The 20,908-nt window shown below is 40.3% G+C and overlaps 1 protein-coding gene across 7 annotated transcripts in view; it reads right to left on the minus strand.

Annotated features, from left to right (window-relative positions):
* NRG1 (neuregulin 1) overlaps nt 1-20,908 on the minus strand; it is a 452,226-nt gene that overhangs the window by 29,049 nt on the left and 402,269 nt on the right. For all 7 annotated transcript variants that reach the window (XM_056514290.1, XM_056514289.1, XM_056514286.1 and 4 more), the window contains one exon: nt 2,343-2,472. In XM_056514290.1, coding sequence (XP_056370265.1) covers nt 2,343-2,472 — 130 coding nt within the window. The remainder of the gene's footprint in view (nt 1-2,342; nt 2,473-20,908) is intronic.

Genomic DNA, 20,908 nt, shown 5'->3' on the forward strand with positions numbered 1-20,908 from the left:
AAAATTCCATGGTTGTTTTGAATCTGAGTCATGTTTTTTTGGTTAGGGATAAAACCAATTTAGAATGATATGGCTCATGCTTCAGAAATTTTGTTTTTGCTCTCAACAGATGGACCATATGGAAAAATGTGAACTTGCTACTGAGGCAGAAATATGAAGAGCAAGTACCATATTTCATGCATTCTGTTTCCACAAGCATGTTCTGGGAGTAGATTTGTTTTCTTAGAACAATGAAGACAATGTGTAGTGGTTAGATACCTATTTTAGATAACTGGAATGTTATCTAAATAACATATTATAGAAATAATAAAAGAAAAAGTGGACATCTTTATTTTTAGAGAAATAAGAAGAAAACTGTATTTTGTCTCTTCAGTTTCCCAGTACACACACTTTCAAGCACTCGCTTTTATTTCTTATGTAGCTGTATGGCATTGTTTTACTACACGACATAAAGTTTTTGTTCTGGCAAGTATTAGAGGGCATAGCAAATGCCCCTGCAAAATAGTGGTGGTCCTGACTGTTCTTAGGGTAAGAATCCTTCTCCACTGCCTTATTATAAATGAGATTCACCCTGTCTAAGTTTACAGCTCTGATGCTTTTTCCAAATAGGTCTTGGACCACCCAGGCAGAGGCACATCTGCCAAATCTGGTAATCGTCTTTTCCTTGAAATACAGCCCCAGAATTAAAAGTTATTTCTTGTCTACAATAGGGAAAAACAGCCCCCACTTTATTCAAATATCTCCAAGACATTTTATTAAAAAATTAGCCAGTCTATACCATCATTACAGAACATACACAGATGTCTGAATTAAAATAAAGAAGTCCCCATAGCAGCAAAGATGGGATACCTCTGAAACTACCAAGACAATATTAATGATTAGCAAGTCTGCTCAATGCTTGGCTCTGCCATTCACTAGAGTTTTCTGAATAGTGTTTGGATAGGAAGCTGAAACACACAGGCTCTTGTGCATGCTCTGGAGAGTCATACCAAACTGCTCATCTTGAATGCTGGCTTACAACCACCATGTAAATTTAACACAAATCTTTCTTTCTCTTTCTCAAAAAAGAATACTCAGCACATATAACTTTTCCATATTCACTTTAGCTAAAAATGATCCTAAAATTCAATGGAACATTCATTGCTTTCAGCAGCACAGCAATCCATAAAAATCCAAAGCAAAACAAAGCCCATGATGTGCAGGCAAGAAAGAGAAACCTTACAGATAAGCCAGAATATTGTGAGACTTGGTGGGGATTTGATGGCTTTTGTTTGTTTGTTTTCCTTTAAAAAAAATAAAAACCACCAAAAACTCAAAACCCAAACCCCAAAAATAACCAAGGAAGACAAGCAGTCAATTTCTTCCTGGCCTAGTGAAAGTATCACAGACCTTCACCTAACTCATCTACCAAAGCTGTCTTTACAATTAGTAGTTTTAAATTTTTAGTCCTAGAAGTCTGAAAAATTATGCAATTACAGCAGATGACAGTTTTCATCAACCACTGTCTCTTTGTCTGAAAAGCAGTAATATCCTCACAAAAGTGCACCATTTTTACTCAGCCCTCTTAGGTACCAAGGATGTTTCCCAAGGTTTAAATGCTGAGTTTCCTCTCAAGCTGGTGTGAAGAAGTTCCTATGACTAGTTAATCTTCATTGGTAAAAGCTACATGACATGCTCCCAGACAGGAAGCAAATTCCAGTGCTGAAGTTTTTCATGATGTTCTCCAATGCAAGGGACTGTTGCAGCAGACCAATACAGCACAAAAAGGTGCACAAGCACCCCACTACATTAAACTCATATGGCTCCATGAATCAAGATCAGCGCACAAAATAGTAACCTCGACCGTGACCCTGACATTCATTGCTTTTTATGCAGAGCAGTTGTGGATCCAGTCTCACCAGAAACTGTTCATCTGTACTACAAACTGTACCACATCAGACAATTAAAATAACAGTTTCTTCTATACAAAGTGTAGTATTCAATGCAGTTTTTCATATCCTTTTTTCTTTTCTAAATGTAGAATATTTAGTTTATAGTGTCTGTTTCATTATTTCTAGGTGTCTATTTTGTTATAAGGCTCAAGTTGTGTTATTTCGTGCCATATAAACACCAATAGAAGATGCTGTTCTTCTATCAAATAGAAATATTTCCCAGTTAGCCTCTGCTACGTTTCATATGCCTCTGTAGAACACAGACGTCACTCTTGGCATTCTTTCCACATCCACATGGTTAAAAAATAAAGAAATGCAAATTCAGAAGATGTTTTTCAGGTGCTCCTTTAGAGAAAAAAACATTTGTGAAACCTGATGGCTCCAGTGATAGAACCAAATAGGATTTCTTACCTGCACAGGTATCTTGGGGGGTTTGGGAGGTCTTTAACCATATAACACTCTCCCCCATTTACACAGAAGGCTTTCTGCTTTATGTCACATTTTGTGAGATGACTTGTCCCAGTTGTAGATGTGGAAGTGGCTGGAAAAGATAAGAATGAAAACACAGATCAGAGGCTGTTTTTCTTTCTGACTGGCAAATATACTTGTATGTGAGGGAAGAAGTAAGGCTAGGGAGGATCTGGCAAGTCCTTTGAGCTCTCTATCTGCTGCTACCACAAGCACTAATCACTTGACCCTGTATTTTGTTGATTGCCAGAGAGAGTAGCTCAGAGATAGACAACTGCACACTCAGCCTGGAAGGAAGTGAGGGTTTTCTTAGCCCTATGAAGTGGCCTAAAATTTTTGCAACTCTCATATGTTTCATCAAAAATGTGTAACTTTTATTGCATAATAGCATTCAAGTCATTTTGGAGTGTGAGTCATTACAGATTGCTGATATAGTGTCCAATAAAATAAGGTCCTGGTTGATATTTCCTCCTGGTATTGCCTTTAAGCAGGTATTTTTCAGTGAAGGTTAACCTGAGGCCCTGTGCTTATTCAAGACCTCAGTCCAGGCACTTCCTTCTTCCTGAGGAGAGGGTGAATGGCTGAATGCTGAGTGTCTCTTTCCTTGCTCATAAATGAAAGCTGTGGCTAACCTGTTTGACTCTGGAGGAGGAGGAGAACGGGGAGGTTGGAGGTTTTGTTCTTTCCTGTGCATATACAATTGCCACCATTGTGTCTACAGCAGTCCTTGATCCAGAGGCCAGCCTAGCATCTCCTGCAGTTGGGCACATCTACATGAGATGAGCATGAGGTTTTGGGCCAACAATGCTGCTAAACACCATTAGGTGTCTAAATAGCTATTAAAATAAAATAAAATAAAATAAAATAAAATAAAATATCCCCCTGACCACAGTGCTCCATAGCTTACTCCCTGATGCATTTAGGGAATACAGAGAAGGTGGAAACATTGTTTATTTAGCAAGCTTTAGGGAGGTTGCCCGGGAAGGACAAGTAATTACAGCCTTATGACTTGCCAATGCAATTTCTATCAAGGATATGCTTTTCATAAGCTCAAAGAAACCAACTCATCTTATCCCCACAAGAAGGATAAGGCCCTTTGGTGGTGACTGTCTGTCCACATTGACTGCAGGTGAAGCTTAAACCCTAGACAATATGCCCATACATTTTAAATGGCTAAAACTAATTGAAGTGACTACCTGCAAACTGTAAAAAGTGGTGGAGATTCTTGCATGGTATCTGTTTATTTACAGACATACAGAAGTTTGGAATTTTTTTATTGTGATCAAAAAATCCCAAATATTTTTGTTTCTGAAAGACAGTTTGTACCCTAAGGTGAAACAATGCTATTACCTATTTGGAGTTGACTAGAAAGCTGCAAACACCTACAGAAAAGTTGTCTGATATTTGAAGCCTTTTCTAACACAGAGACACCTAAGGGGATGCTTACGATAGGTGACGTGTGACATTATACTATTTCGTGCACGCACTGAAACTGAAGAAAATACGGTTTTAGCAGATCAACTATGAACAAATAACACGCAGTTTGAACTATAGTATGATATAGTCCCTGTCACATTTAATTTTTATGCATTTCTCATTATCTTCCAGGTAAACACAATTTTAGCACTCAGTACTCGGGAGAGTGCACCATCTTGGCTTCTTTTTCTTTCTTCCATGCTGCCTTGCTTGTACGGTGTGTTCTCCTCTAACAGGCCAGGAAAAACCCTCCTGTGGCTTCTTCCAAAACTGAAGCTCCCTCCTGCTTCTCACTTGCATCCACGAATTGTGTCACATCTGATCTTGACTGGGGCCTCTTAGTGTTAATGACATGCAAACACACAGTACAGATTCCTCTTAATAACACATTCCTTTTTCCTGGCCCCTCAAAGCATGATTTATATCCTCTCAGACTAGGATAAATTTATGTCTGGTCTAGGGGCAGGAAAAGGGGTCATGTTTTAAGAGTAGTCTGACACTCTTTCAGCTAGCACCAGTTCAAACAGGACTTTGCACCCAGTGTTGACAAAAGGCTGGCCTGCAGACTGCCATCTGCTCAGCAGTGAACAATCCTCTGTGTTTGATATCAGAGGCTTGACCACCATCCTTGAGAATCTCCCCTCCCTTAGGATGGGGAGATTTTCCTTGTAGAAGAGCCTTTCCTTCTCTGCTGGTTTGAAAGGAGCCTGGATTGCTATTGTAAAGGAGATGCCTGACATGACAGGCTGTGCCATACCATATCCTAGGATGTAACAATGTGGGTGAACAAATTCCATCTGTACAGTTAATGCATAAATGTAGCCTTTGTGAGTCTCAACACACAAACAATATTTAGCTTATCACTGTTGATAGCCTATCCACCCTTTAATAAAGGACACATTTCAAGTGTGAGCCAAATACTCTGATGATGTCCCTGAGAAAGCTAGTGCATTAATTTGGAAGCGGGGAAAAAAGCAATATTGTCTGTAACACTTTTGAAAAAAAAAAAAAAACCAAAGCAAAAAACACCACCATTTTGCTACCCTGTTGGCTAATGCAGTGTTTTAAATTGAAAAATGAAGATAGATACAGTAACAAGTGGACTTGTAGCTGTCTGTAATTGTTTCCATAATCTCACTAACTTGCTTTTTCTTTAAGCAGAAGCTCAATCAAACGAGAACACTATGGAGTTTCAGAGTTAGCAATTATTTCCCAGCTGATACAAGTGAGATTTTGACAACAGCAATTGCTCTGAACTGATTACTAGAAATGGGAATAATCTGCAGCTCTCTGAGAAATATCATGAGGCAAGGGCTTCACGCACATTTGTGAGGAGTATCTTTACCCATGTTTTGGCAATCACATGTTCAAAACTGTTATATAAATCTTGCACAAGAATTTTCTCTGCATTACTGATCTGCTGGCACCATAGTCCCTGTCTGCCTGAGCTTTGTAATGGGTTGAGGGGAGGAAAAAGTCTATAGGGAGTTAGTTCTAATATTAATTTTTATTTGAAAAATATGTATAGCTTTTATGGCATGTGGCCAGTATTCAATGTATGCACTGTAAGCCTACTTTGCCAATTAAATACAAGAAACACTAACTATGGGTTTGGGTTTCACTTAAAGCCACATAACGGAAGAAATGTGGCATTTGGGAGCAGGTGTTCATCAGAGTCCATTTCATACAGTCCACAACTAGCCCCAAAATATGGCCTTTCCATACATTTCTAGCAGACATGGTCTTGAAAAATGTTTACTGGGAATGACTGGTAGTCCTGAGGTAAAACATACAGCTGTAGAATATGTATCTGTGCATTGCTACTTCTTCACCTTGTCAGAATTTGTACCTACTTTCTTTTTTGTAATGTGTTCTTCAGCTATATAATAGAAGAGAGAAAAGCTGCTGCTATTGTTCTATAGTCCTATACCAAACACTTAGCTTACTGCAACGACAAAGTTACACACATTACAGGTAAATCACAACTTGAAAACATCATGCATGAGAGAATATCTGAAAACACCGCACAGTCTACCTTTCCTTCTCCCTTCCCTGAAGGCAGAAACACTATATTTTAAAAAGCAACTGCAGACAGTGTGAACAAGGTCACTACTCGTAAAGCAAATATTCACATGGCACTGAAAAACAATGATATCGGCTCCCATCCATGAGAATTGCCTAAAGACATTAACAAGAAGAAAAATATAAACTATTCTATTTTACAAAAGTAAGTTCTCTAAAAGGTGAATTACTGTTATAAAACAACCTTAGGTTCCTTTCATGACAAGCAGACAAAATTTCATGTAATTCTGTTCTTACCTGGGGAATCTCTGATCCTTTTTTTCTGGTCTGAAACAGAAAAATGCATTGTCTTTCTCTCTCTTGCTTTCCAAAAAAACCCCTCTGGTGTTTAGAGGCTACAGCACCAAGACTTCCAGACCCTGCACAGATGACACAGTCCACTGAGAGGAGCCCTAAGGGATCTCTTACTCAATTCAGACTAAGAGGGAAGAGCTTTGCAACCTAAACAGAATAGTATCCATGCCTCTTTGAATTGAGTTTCTGCAAAGGTGGTGTAAAATCAAAGGACACACTCAAAGTCGTGCATGGCAGCCAGGGAGATGCTTATGACTCAATGGAGGCACGGTGGCATCTGCGGCACAAAGGAAAGTTTGCCATTCTCACTGGAAGGCCACTTACTGAAGGTCAGTATGTCACCTTACTGGACTGCAGATGAACACCTTTCCAGTCTCCTTTTGTGAACCTGTGGCTCATGCTGATAGAGAGAAAGGGAGCTGCATGGAGTGAAGGATGAACCGAGGGAGAGATGGAGGTGGGGAGAAAGTGAACACAAACAAGTTTTGGGGTGACAGAATGTCTGCTCCCAGCTGAAAGCCAGTTTTACTAACTCATATTCCTTCACTTGAAGTTCATTCATTTCTTTGAAAGCGCAGTCCCGCTCCCTCTTGACTTGCTGATGTGCAGTTGAGAGATGCACATCCCTGATTTGTAGGGTACGTTGATTTCCTGCGTAACCTTGGCTGTAGCACCTAATTCCTCTGTATCTCCATAAAACCACCTACATTTTCTTCCCATTGAGTACTGAGTCCACTGATGAATCTAGCTTGCAAGGTACTTACAGTACAGTAAACCTTGGCATTTCTGTACTGTACTGAATGCGGAAAGCTGCTGGTTCCAGTGTAACTATGTGCAGCAGAAGCTATAAGGTACTTTCAAGGAGAAGAGAAGCCAAAACCTGTGAGCAATCAAAAATTAGCCCCTTTCTGAAGGGACAAGATTTTCTATATTACCAAGTGTGTAAAAAGATGTATTTCATACGGTTCTTCATACTTAATTGTTCCAGACCTGGAACTGCATTACTGTGGCTGTGATCATACCAAAAACTACCAACACCAACAGATAAACACTAGAGAAAAAAACCCTCCAAAACAACCAAGTCTCCATATGAGGGAGGCATTTACAGTCTATTTTTTTTTTGTGATTTAATACCCTAAATTAGATATTCAATCCCATTAAAATTTTTTTCAGCTTCCCTCTTCACAAATAACATGCAGTGAAACATATTCCTGGGACCTTCACAGAAGAGGAGGATCTGTTCACCCAGCAGCTGGAATTGAGTGCTCACAAGCTAGTGGAATTGTTCTCTGGCCCTAAGACAGTAGACTTTCTCACTTCGGCACTATCTCTATGAAGATCAGGGACAGCAAGAAGGAAACAGGAAATCGCCGGGTCTGCAAGATAGAAACTTCAGGAAAGATTGAGAGCACATAAACTCTTGCTGAACCAAGGCCGCATGTCTCTCTTCCGCCTATGACATGGACTCAGTGGTAGTTTCCTTTCACAAATCCAACCTTAGCAAAGCAAAGTTAAAAAAAAAAAAAAAAGAAAAGAAAAACAAAGCACAGACGCTTCAGCTTGCTGCACCACCCGATCGCTTCCTCCCCGATAGGCCAACAGACCGACCCAGTTGGCAGGCGCGCGACTGCAAGACCTGCACAGCATCTGGCTCACCACAGAGGGTCAAGAGGTGACACATGCTAAACACTGTTGATCAAGAACAATTTTTGTTTGCTTCATTTAACTTTGAGATGGTAGAAAGCACGGGCACAGACACACGAAGTTCACAAGTTGTTAGTGAGGAAATGCAATAGCTGCAAAAGAAAGTTTTCAGAAGAAAACTGAAACAGGCTGTGCAAGAATACTAGTGATGGGAAAGACCTGGTTGAAACTGAGCTTTGAGACAAGGCATACTTTTTCACTGCCATGAAAGACGTCATCTTTCACTTGAGGGTGGTGTGATAAGCTAAAGGTCTGCAAGAGCCTTTAGAAAACATTCCCCACCTGAGGAAGGGAGACATGAATGGTGAAACACAAGGCAGTGACAGACTGGAGCACCTCAAGGGGAAAAATTCATGTGGTAGGAAGGAACAGAAGGAAAAGAAAAGAAAGGAGGTGCAAAGGAAATACACATAGATTGGACTAATGCATGAAAAACAGGTCTAAGCTCAGGAATGCTAAACTGACAGCCAGACAAGGAAGTGCTTTTGCTATTGAGAGACAACCTCCCAAATGCCAGAAATGGGTGGGAGGGTCTGAAAATTTAGAGACCTTAGATTAAAGCAGACAGCAGACAAGAATAAAAATGTCATGATACAATTAATATTATCCAGTGTGGAGTCCTTTGTTGTACTAGAAAACATCCCATCATGCAGAAATATGTGAGTAGCCAAATAAACTGTAGGAAAGGATTCCTGGCTCACCTTGTTTTGGAGGCCACAAGGCCTCTTTTCCATGCTCGCTCTGCAGCAAGGTAAGGTACTTAACTCATTGGGCTTGAAGTAATGGGCTAAGCCCATGCTAGACAACCATTAATACATTTGTTAGGAGGTGCTTCCTCATGTGTGTCTTACTCCTGGGTATCTCACAGCTCTTCCACAAAGCTCTGAGAGGTGTCTTGAGGCTGCTGATCACTAGGGCAGATGCAAAGGAGACCGTCAAAATTGAAAAGGAGACTTAGAGTGGAAGTGGAGCTTCACAAAGCAAGAGCTGCCTTGGTAATCCAGTTCCTCCTCTGTTAGTCCTGCTCCCAAGGGAGCCATTGCCCTCAGAAGAGAAAACAGCTGTTGGACATGTGAGAAGCCATCTTCTGCTGAGTGCCTAGGTATAGATACCAACCTCAGGAGAACCGACCAAATCACTGGGCAGATCACATTTTCCCATTGTTGTCAGGATCCTCTCTAATGAATAAGAAAGATGCTATTGCAACCATCTGCAGCAGCATTGCAACCTGGAGAGGTGACTGATAGGATCTTTATGGAAATCAAATTGCTGGCAGGAGGACTGGACTCAGACAGTAAAGCAGAGAACTTGGGCTCTTTTCTCAAGCCCCAAATGTCCTGGTTCTGCAAGGCAGTGTGGGGAGCACCTAATCCAAACAGCACCATTTCTGTATAGAGAAAACCACCATACCCGAGGGTATTAACTCAAAAAGACTTTTCACTTAAAAAGCAGGGATAAAGAACCTTGACAGAACTGAAAGGACAAACACGTAAAGACTATGAAGACTATGAAGACAGATTGCTGTCCTTCAAGAAAATGTCCAGAGGGAATCTGAACATTGTCTTAAGGTCCTGCCAGCTACCCAAATCCAACTACAGATTTGGCATGGCAGGAAGCTTCCTGAGAAATGAGTCAGCAAATACAGCTGTACTTACACTGCTTTCCCTGCCTGGGGATGCAAACACTGGATGTTTTTTTCCTCTATTCCAGTCCACATATGATGCTTTCTGTGAGGGGCTGATCATTTAGCTCACTTGTGTTTTACAAAAGTAAATTGTGGTAGAAAATCTAGGTCTGATTAGCTGCAGTTAGATTCAGCTCAGGTAGCAGTGGTGTCTTACTACTCCTGAAAGTTACTGTGGCAGAGGATTGTATTATAAATTCCATCTGGTACCATCAAGTTTGCCCTAATGGATATGTAGTGATACTGACATAACTATTTTTCCTTATCACATTGAGTACTGAAATAATTTCATTCCTTTGTAACACAGTCAGTCAAAATCTATTCTTGTTCTTCTATCCTCTGAAGGATTTTTCTTATTAATTCCAAGTAACCAATTATACTTGTGCAGATCAGTGCAAAATGTCTTTACCTCTTTAGTTCTATCTTCTCATAGAGAAGCAGGGATAATAAAGACTATCTAGCAGCTCATGAAAGAAAGCATGAAAGCATTTCATTACAAATTATGTCTCATATAAATTCAACATGATAATCCCTGTCATGAATCCTTTTTCAGGAAAGCACTGCAGCAAGAATATACCTAAAAGTGAGCCAATAAGCCCACACAAATTTAAGACTGCACTCAAGCACCTGCTTAATTTATTGTCACGTTCACTTCCCTGTTTCACTCTGTGACTTTATAAAGTTTTTTCTGAAGGAGAATGGATTTCAGCACGCCTTAAATGTTCAGCCTTGTTGAAAGCAAGACCTGCCCACTGAAATACCTCATGTTAAATAAATTTGCAAGAGGAGACTGTGTCTGCAACCTTTTCTTGAATAATTTAAAATCTCCAGGATTCTTAGGCACCCATTAATCTGTCTTTTACTGCATACGCTGCAGTGAAAAACATATAGCTTACTCATTCCACAATGAAACAAGCTTTTATTGACTTTGAAGCACATCTTCAAAGTCATTAAGGAAATAATTCCCTCCCCTGCTCCCATCCCCAAAGCACAGAAGGCTATCTACTGCTTTCCTTGTGGCCTTCTGCTTCATGGAAGTGGTCATGAGAGGAAGCCTCTGGAAATGTGAGGCATGAAAGGGGATGTAGCAAACCTGAGGCAATTGAAGCTCAATCTCTTTAACCAGCCTGAGATCCCTGGGTGGTAGGGAAGAGCAGAGTAGCAGAGATTAGCTTTTAAGATATAATGATAGCCCTTGTGACAAGCTCTGACACAGACTAGTGCAGAAATAAGCCTTCAGTTCTGACTTAAAGATACAGCAAAGGCTGTGTTTTCTAGAAAGGGGTTGGTCACAGATTGCCAAATATCTCCTTGATATCTTCGATAAGAAAGCATTACAACAAAGGATTCCCTATAGACAGGCAGGTTTGAAGATAAGCAAAGAACAAGAATGCTTATCAAAGACAGCTTCCTTTCTAAAGCACTGAATTTATTTGTCAGTTTACTTAGATATTTGTATTCCACCAGAGACTTCCAAGGCCTTTGATTTTTTACTTGTTTGTTGTTTTTTTTTTTTAATTATTTTTTAACTGTAATTTCCCGTAGAATTCAAAACAAAGTTTTGAAACATAACCTGCCGACAAGAAGACAGACTTTATTTTCTTCCTGTTCAAAATTATTCTTTAACTTGAAATGTGTCAGTCCCCTTGGAAAAAGGTATGATAACATCTCAGACAGAGCTGTTGGGTCTCTTATGCAGGTTCTGCTAGGATATGCAGTCTCCTGTCCTCTTTGGGAGTTGCTCATTCAGGCCATGGAGAAAAATCCTCTCTGGGTGGGTGCAGAGGGAAATTTTGACTGTGCTATCCACCAGTATAGCCATGGGACCCATTGTTTCTGAAAAATACAGTTACTACTTCCCTGTTTGGAATTTCTCTCTCCAGAGAAGAGTGGCGGAGAGAGACATTATTAGGCTTTGCCTTGCTTATAACAAGATTCTTTGGACTCTCTAAGCAGGGTCCTTTCATTGAAAACTGTCAAAGCACTTAGAACTGCTATCAAAGAAAGAGTTTTCTGCAGCAAGGGAGCCTTTTCTCATTTCCCTCCTTGATTTCCTGCCTGGAGGTATGAAATTGTCACTGTTTATAGTGCTGCTTGAGAACGAGTGTGTGTGAAGTGGCACTCTGGGAAATCACACTCGTGACAGTAAAAAGACAAACAAGAATGGCCTAGAAAACATGACTAGTAGGGCAAAGCAGAAAGATTTCAGGTTGCCTAGCCTAAAAGAGTTTTTTTCATGACAGTGTAGTGTAGTCTTAGTGGGACTGACTCTGACAGGCTTCAAAGGATTGCGTGATGTGTCAGGAGCAGTCACATTAGCAGGCACCAGCTTGGTGTCCTCAGTGAACCCTGCCCAGGACCTCTGTGAACTGCTGCAGATGGCAGCTGTGAGTGCAGAAGAGTAAGTTCTTAAACCCAGACCAATCCTGAGAGACTGCTGTCTTTCCCCTGCCCTCACTCCTGCAGGGAGTGGACTTCTACTGCCTGCATTAAAAGGTGCAGTAGTTCACTTTGGGCACACTGACAAAGCTTTGCAGCAAAACTTCAGAAGTTACTGCAAGGGCAGTGGAATGCTGTCCCTTATATCTGCTGCTAATTTGGGCTTTTAAAAAAATGAATAGCAGTATATTTGTTGTCATAGAAAGGACTACCTTTTTTCTATCAACGACACTGTTTGTTCTGACTTTTTTTCACCAGCTAACCTTATTTTATTCAGCTGTTGTTTCTTCAATTAAGCTGTACTTTAATGTGCTGCTATAGTAATGCCATTTAATAATTTCCTGTTCTCAAGAAACATCAGAGAGGACTCTGCAATAAACATGTTACTGTACCAGACAGTTTTTACATGTTTATGAAAAGGTTGAAATTTTTTTCACTTAAAAAGAAATACATGAAAACAAGCATAACATTATTTTTCTAGCCTCTAAAAAACAGTCAAGTAACAACCATGAAGAAAAATAAAATGTGTTCTTGTTGAGAATAAATGGCACATTTCCTCCAGCAGTTAATTTCTACAATCTGGTTATAAATCTGTCAAAAATCAGATTTATAATGAAATGCTAACAGATTCCAGGCAATTGCTGTGCTAATAGAGCCACTTTCACACTCATGTATTCATGCAGATACAGACCTGCAGAAAGGATGGATTCACAGGAATAAGAAAATGTTTCAACACAACAGCCCGATCATGATAAGACAGGCAGTGAGTGAAGGAGAGCATGCAGTCCAGATGAACATCATACCTTCTACAGAGAGTAAAGATTTTTGTCCAGCTAAGGGAGGAGATGTGGCAACAGTGCATGCAGCCACATAGCCAAAAGAACTACCCTGTTTACATGTGGCAGCTGCTTTTCCAGCATACAGCAAGTTGCTAAGGCAGTCCTATAGCTGGTCCTTGCTTGATCTTCAGATTTAAAAGGGATTCTTTGCTGGTGTGGAGTCTCTCATGTACAGTGAAAAGCTACAAGAACTGGGTTTGCTCAGCCTGGAGAAGAGAAGGCTTCAGGGTGACCTCACTGTGGCCTTCCAGTGTCTGAAGGGAGCCACAAGAAAGATGGAGGCTCACCCTTCTTCTGCAGACTGTGCCCAATCTTTCAGGTTCCTTGCAGAATACTGTTAGTCCATGTGGTACCCTACCAATGACTTTCCAAGCACTCCATTTCCTCACATTTTTTGAATTATTTTGTATCAAAATTAAACTATATTTTTATTAGTTAATGTTCAGGTGGATTTGTCTTTAAATCTTTCAGTCTACAGCTGAACTGTTATGGTTTCTCCACTGCCCCATCCATTGTGCCACAATGCATACATTTAAGAAAGAAATCTGTGCTAATGGGAACCTTGAGTATCAAATGTGTCACTGCCTCTTGCAGGTGACTCAGGAAACTGCCATCCATCACTCTGCAAGAGAGACCCTGGGGATTTCCCTCATCACATTGCTTGTCAGATAGCATTATTCCTTGGGTTTCAGACAGCAATTTTACAAACCCCAAAAGATAACACAAAGACTGGAAAAGAATAGAGCATCTGAGCACAACAAAACTAGGTGTTCTTGACACCAAAAAGAAGAATGTGTTTCACGTATTACAGTTGCTGAGCAGATGTACCAATCTAAGAATAGAAAGAGAGAGGGAAGTTCCTGCAAGTCCTGAGCATAGGACAGAAATTTTGAACAAATCAGTGAAAAGGGAAGCCACCAAGCATTCAGAGCCAACATCATAGGCAAATGCTTGACATTTGAGCAGTGAAGCTCTCCTGAGGATACAGAAGATGCAGGGTTTTTTTAAAAAATATTATCTTCTAATATGAGCTAAAACAAGAAGAGCAGTAGTCTGAGCTGTTTAAAAACCCTGAGCCAATCTTAAAAACCCCTGTGTTTAGTTTAGAACAGCAGAATATGTATTTTTATTGTTTTGTTGATAAGCCTTTGAGCTTATCTTGTATTGCAATCCAAACAGTTAGACTTACCCTTTTTCCTTTTGAAGCCTAAAATGTAGCTTGAAGAAGGAAACCTAATGTTGAAGGGATTATGTCTATATTGTGTCCCGGTTGCACTAATTCAGCATTTTACCATAGCCAGGAAAACAATGCAATCCATTGCAAATTGCTTGTAAAAATTGCTTTCATAGGTTCCTTGGCTTCTCTACACAATAATATCATAGATTGAACTTCAAGGAGTATATTAAAAGCCTGTGAAAGAATAAAGGATTTAGTAATGTCTAAATTCTTTTACAAATCTTGAGAGAAGGTTGAACCTTCTAACAGGGCAAAAGTAGTAACTGCTTGATTTTCTCCAGGTTTGAAACGAGTGTGGGGGAAAGGACTAGGATGCCAGCCCGGCATGTGTGGCAGCCTTGTGGCTGTGCCCAGACATCATATCCCAGAGCCATTGCTGTTGGCACAAGGCTGTACCTGAGACCTGTGGGAGCTGCTTTTGGGGAGTGGTACCTCTTCCCTTTCTGCTGTCAGCCCCCTCCAGCAGCCTTCCTTACCAATCTGCAACCTGCAGGAACTCAGCAAGCTTCCTGGCACAAAGATCTCAGTAAACATAGATTAAGAACATCACTTCTAGCCTAAACCTGTATTTTACAGGATGCATTTCCTTGCTGGAAAATACTTCAAGGTCAGTGAAGACAAATCAGAGTTAGAGTATGTCAGGGCAAAACAGAATGATTTTTCTTTCTTCAGGGTGATTCTCTTACAGCCAAGCAAAGCTGACTTCATGTATTTTTCAACTTTCCTGTTGTATCAGAGGCCTATGTCAGCTGTCTGTCTTACTTAACCTTGGTCAGCAAGATAGTGCTGTGGCAGACACTGTTGTCTTCCTCCATTTACTCAACGATGCTCTGTTCCACCAAAGCCATGCATTTTGCTGCTACCGGCAGCAGCCATATCATGGAGGTAATGAAAGCTCTGTGCTGGTAACATGCCAGTGGTGAGCTAAGTTACATGGATTGTACAATCTCTTGCTCTTACAGTGCTGTCGATGTGACCTCTGGATGCCATTAATTTCCATGGCCTTTATGAAACTCACCGAATGGGGTGAAATTGCATTTTGCTGTGCAAGGAGTCTGCTTTGAGACAAAAGGGCAAACAGTCCCGGAGAATTTATCTGCCAAAGTCACTTATGACTTGAATGAAATAAGAAACTGATGCCACTGAGGGAGGGGGAAGAGAGACAGAGAGATCTTCTCTCTCATGTTTTTGCATGATTTCTCTGCCTTTATTTACATGCAGCAATGAAGAGTGGTCCTTGGAGAAGTTTTCTTTAATGCTTTTAATGATAGAAGGAGCTCTTCAAAATAAATAGTTTGAGAGAGTGCTGGCATGAAAATGAGTGAATTTGAGTATGTAATGAAAAATTTCCATTTTAAAAAAATTGGAAATTTTAAGGTTTTTAGCTAGGGATGAAAACAAAGACTAGATTCAAACACTCACATGTGAGAAACATAAGTCTAAATCAGTGAATGACAGTTCTGATAAAAGACTTGACTAATGGAAAATTGAATTCACAGATAATAAACTAAGAATAATACGAAATACACTTGCTTAACTTCTTTTTTTTCCTCCTTGCTTTGGTCTGTTAGTTTTGTGTGGTCTTCTAGAAATTTACTGTGGCATAGGATCTTCCCTTCGTTACTCATGCTGATCAGAAGAAATGTGGATATCAAAGAGATATCCATTAAGAGATGATGCTAGAAAAAGTTTAATGAAAAAACACTTTCGGATATTTTGCAAAACTAGAAACAAGCTCAAGGAGCCTGATGAGCATATTAAACAATTCTGTGCTTCCAAAAGCACGAGGAAAAATTTTTTGGTTCCTAAGTTTTATTTCCTAACTAGTAATCAAAGCAAAAGAAAAGCTTCAAAAGATCAATGGACAGCAGTTATGGAGAAGGAGATAGCAAGGAGAATGTTTAATATTTTAGAAGGGATTTTAAAGTAAACAATTTGGAAAAGCAGTTGGATCAATATTTATTTCTCTACTTTTTGAGAAAGAAGGGGAAGACTGACAGTCATAGTTTTTGCTGCAAGGAAACAATTTTGTTTATGAATTTGCTCTAAGTTATGATGAAATACACTACAAGAAAATTTGCAAAAAAATGAAGATATAAAGCTTTGAACTGAATAATTATAAAAATCTTTTAGGTATACTTTCAACACATGCAGCTTTTGTCTGGGGCATATCTTGTGCACATCTATCAGAGAGATGCAGTATATGCTGTTTGTGTCATGGATATAATAACCTCTGTCTGAAAACTAATACAAATTTTTCAAGAAATTCTATCATTCTATCAAAAAATGCTTTCCCCCTCCCCGCCATTGTTTTAGTGTTCAGTAGCTGAGATAGTCATAGCAGTTCCTAAAATAGAAGATGCAAGCATTCTGCTGTGGCATTCTGCTGGTTTTGGTTAGACCAACATGAGAAACTGAGCTCAGCCTACCTTGAAGCTGCCTTCGATTAGGGAGTCCAAGACTGGAGGTACCTAAAAAATCGGCAGTCTCTTCCTAAATTCTGAGTTTAAATGGCAACAGTGAGAACTCCTGGTAGAATTAGGAGTCTGTTGTCTTATAACTGAGATCAGTGTTTGGCCCAAAGTCAATAGCAGACACATTTTACTAATGAGGGAGAACAGGATGCCATTCATTAACTCCCATCTTTCACACATATTCAGTGTGATCTGGTGGAGTGTGTCCCATTGAAATAGAAATGGAAGAAGTTATTACTTTGAGACAAAATAGCAAAAGACAGATTTCATCTTTTACTGTATTACTGCCTGAAATTTCTAACTAGACTGTTTTCAGTCTCAAAAAGAATCACGGCTGCCTAAAATGATATTTCTGACTCCTCACAGAGCTGAAGTCTGGCTCTCCCTGTTGCAATAGTGGACCTATAGAGCACAACATTTACCCTTTCCATTTTCAGATCCATTTAATCTCTACTCAGTAGTTTATTTCAGGCTATGTCAGATCAGCAGTCCATTCTGTCTGTCTCTTTGTTTCTGGTTAGTTTTTCCTCTAGCCATCCCCACAGCCCTACTCTTTACCAACTGAAGTCCCTTCCCTTTCTTTTCCCTATCCCACTGCAACCCTGGCCCTACAGGAGGAGTGTCTGTGGGCTCCAGAAGCACCACACACCTGCTGGCCTGCTCTTGCCCATGCCAGTCAGGTGTGCAGCACCCAGAGATGTGCTGGGATGGCAAAGAGACAGCTTCTCTGCAACCAACACAAACAGGGTTGTCCTCTTTCCCTACCTGCAGGTATGTGTCTGTCTGGAAGGAAGGAGAAATGAGTAATCAGGTCTAGGAAGAGAGGCTGGGAGACGGTTCATGTGTGGGAGCAAGCTCGACACAGTAACCAGACCCATCAGTAATTGCATCCCTTGCATGTTCTGGTGTGCCTGGCTCGTCTCCTAGACTGACTGCTCTCTTGAGACAGGTCTGGTTATATCTTGATTCATAACATGCCCTTGGTATTAAATAAAGGGTCACAAAGAAAAGCCTCAGAAAAGAGTAAAGAAAAGCTCCTTGGTCTGAAAAAAGGCATTTTAGAGCTTATTGCTTTGGATTCAGTCTTGGAGATTCAGCTTTTCTGTGTATTATTTTTTCCCCTAACACTTACCTAGGCCTTTCTGGATTTTCAGTAGAGAGTAGGGAGTGACAGACACATTATGAGAGGAAATTAGCAAGCAATAAAGCCCAAAAGAAGTGAGGCAATTATGTAAGCTAATTCCAGCAGTGAGGAAAGGAAGCTGAAGAAAGAACCCCTCTTTCTTAGTCTGTTAAATAATAAACTTGATTAAACTTTGGGTTTCATCTCTATGCAAAACCTGCCACAGACACACAGACAGCCTGTTTAAAGCACTACCTTGATGCAACATGTGTACATACCTTCCCAAAATGTGTACGAGGAAAACCCACTGCTAGGCGATGGGACTGAGTCTCAGTCTCACAGGCTTTCAAACACCTTGAAAAGCCCTGTTCAGAGTCAAACTTTGGTGAGCAGATCTGGAGAAGCTCAGGTCACCTGGTCCTGCTATGTTCAGTGCCAAGCTACAGCCAGCAGAGCTGTGGGAGCATCCCCTGACTGTGCAGCAACGCCTGCTCGTCACAGACATAAATTTCCCAGACATGCCAATCCTTCCTGCCCCTCCTGCTACAACCCATCCAGCTCAGTGCCAGGTTTTCTGCTCTGCTCCAGCTCTGCAGCAGTTACCCATGGAGCTGATTTTACTGTCTGATCAAATCACTTGCTGCCTGAGCCTGTGCTTTCACACGTTGCAGCCTACATAGTGCAGCCTAGTAATGATCCTCCAGTCCCTCCCCAGCTTTGATACAATGTCATTTTTTGACATCATCTTCTCCAGAATTCTTTTAAGCTTACAATAAAAGTAACAGCACAAACAAGCATGAATGCAGATCATATTTGTCACCCATGATCATTTTACAGTGACCGCACAAAAAGTGGGATTTCAAAGATTCAGATCAAGCAAATCAAGTGAAATTTTGCAGTTGGTGGCAGTGGTCTGTTGAGTGAGAGAGTCCAAGTTAAATTTAATACTTCAAGAGATTATTGGCTCATAGAATTATAGTAAAGATACTTATGCAAAAACATAAGGAAAAAAGTACAAAATGTTTTACATTTTATGACCATTACAGTATGTCCACAATTATGTTTTTTTACTTTCTAAAGAGCATGTTCAGCCACTAAGATTACAGCCAATTTGTAAAACAGACTTCAGTGTTCTAAATGTTTCTGTTTTGAAGGGTCAGCAAAACCTGAAAAGGAAAAGGCATATATGGGAAAGAGTGCTTGTGGATCCCAAGACTTACAGATCTTCAGATCCTTTATGTATGACTGCTATTTTTGTCCCTTGGAGTACTTAAACTCAAATGTTTGGTTTCCTGCCTACTAAATATAATGTCTGCAGACCTTTTCTTAAATGAAAGATAGCACTTCCAGGTGGACATTTAAGCATGTGGAATCACATATCACATGCTATTCCCATTTCCCTGCTCATGAGTCTGGATCAATTCCCTCATTCCTCAGAATCAGCATATTACCACAAAAAAAAAAAAAAAAAAAAAAAAAAAAAAAAAAAAAAAAAAAAAAAGAAAAAAAAAAGAAAAAAAGTTTGGCTAGATTTTATTGAGCATATTCCAGAATTCAGCTTTGCCCTTGACTCTGTCTCTATTTAAATATTTCTTCAATTAAATAATGATCTCATACAGCATATTTTTTCATAGGTGTTGAGTATGAACAGCTTTCACTGAAATCAAAAGCACTGGCAAGTGTTTATTACCTCTTTTTAATTAATAATCTAAGTTTTTTTCAGGCATTCATGCACAACAGAAATCTCTGATGGCAGTAGTAGTTGGCAGCTTTCAGTGAAATAACAAAGATTTATGAGATAGATGGCCTGTCGCCAAAGGCTTGCAGGGCCTTGACGTCAAGCAGTGCTTTTGGATATCTGAGCTGATCAATGAATTTGGGCACCTGAGCATGCGAGTACCCAGCTGGACTGAGACTGCCCTCATCAGCCCTTTCTGAAAATGAGGCTGCATTGAAAATTGCAGTGAGAAGCATCTTAACAGCTCTTCTATTTTCTTTCTCTTTCTTCTGATTTCCATGCAGTTTCAAGCTCACTGTGGTGACATTAAAAGTGCACGGAGGTAAAGAATTTAGGAACGTTTTATAGCTACAGTACATCCAGACTTTCTAGCCTTTTCTAAGGTCCCTGTGAGGATACAGAGGCTTATGCTGGGATTGCTATCAGAATTTCTTCTTCCAACACATTAACAAGCTCACAAAAAGCCCTCATTGTAACTGCATGCACCTATTTTGGATTAGATGAAATCTGGTCTTGATCTTCTCTACTGCGCAAAATTCTAGGCTGTATGCCCTCTTTGAAAGTACCGGAGTCTTAAGGGAAGGAGGAAATTTTCTGCCATACACAACAGATGAAGTACTGCTAAAACCAGATGAAAAAGTGGCTGGGAAGAGACAACCTCATTTCTCTTGGGAAGCAGCAGAAGCAGATGAAACAGTATCTTTTTTCCACCTGCCTTTTTATTTTCGTAAGCCTCTGTGGAGGAACTCTCAAAGTGCTGAGCAAATGTGGACAAGGATGTGGTGGAAGGGAAATCTAAATAGAACCAAAATCCTTTTCCATCCACTGATGGTCTGAGGTCCTATTGAAAGTGCACTGGACTTACAAAATAGGTCTGGAGCCTTCTTCCTTCTCCTTCTTCTCTTCCCCTTGCTGGCCTATTCTTCCAGCCTTGTTCTATCTCTCAATCGGACTGACCAAGACCTCAGAAGCAGACACAAGTAACAAGTACCCTCTCTGGCCTTGGGCACCTTTGCATGATTTGCTAAGGCCCCGCCTCAGGAGAACGAGGAAAAGGACAGCTAGCTTCTTTATGGACTATAGTAGATCTTTGTGCAAGGGTACTGCCACTAAAATACCTCTGTGTCTGCACCTGATACTTATTCCTCAAGAGATGGGGTCAACAGGCAGAGCAGCAACAGATGGCTCAGGCAGACAGGCCCATACACAGGGAAGGACTCTGGTGTGCTCCCCCTAAATCACATGGGAATGTTTACATCAGCTACAAGGAGTACTGAAACCAACTGGCTTCTTCATTAGCATGCCAGGAGTTAATGTTGAATAAACACACGCCTTTTTGCCCTTTCACCTCTAAACCAGGAAAGTAACTTTTCAGGCTGTTTATGAAGGGCTATTAAGAGAATAAATCATCTTATTTCA

The sequence above is a fragment of the Oenanthe melanoleuca genome, chromosome Z (assembly GCF_029582105.1).
Source record: "Oenanthe melanoleuca isolate GR-GAL-2019-014 chromosome Z, OMel1.0, whole genome shotgun sequence".
Taxonomy (NCBI): Eukaryota; Metazoa; Chordata; class Aves; order Passeriformes; family Muscicapidae; genus Oenanthe; species Oenanthe melanoleuca.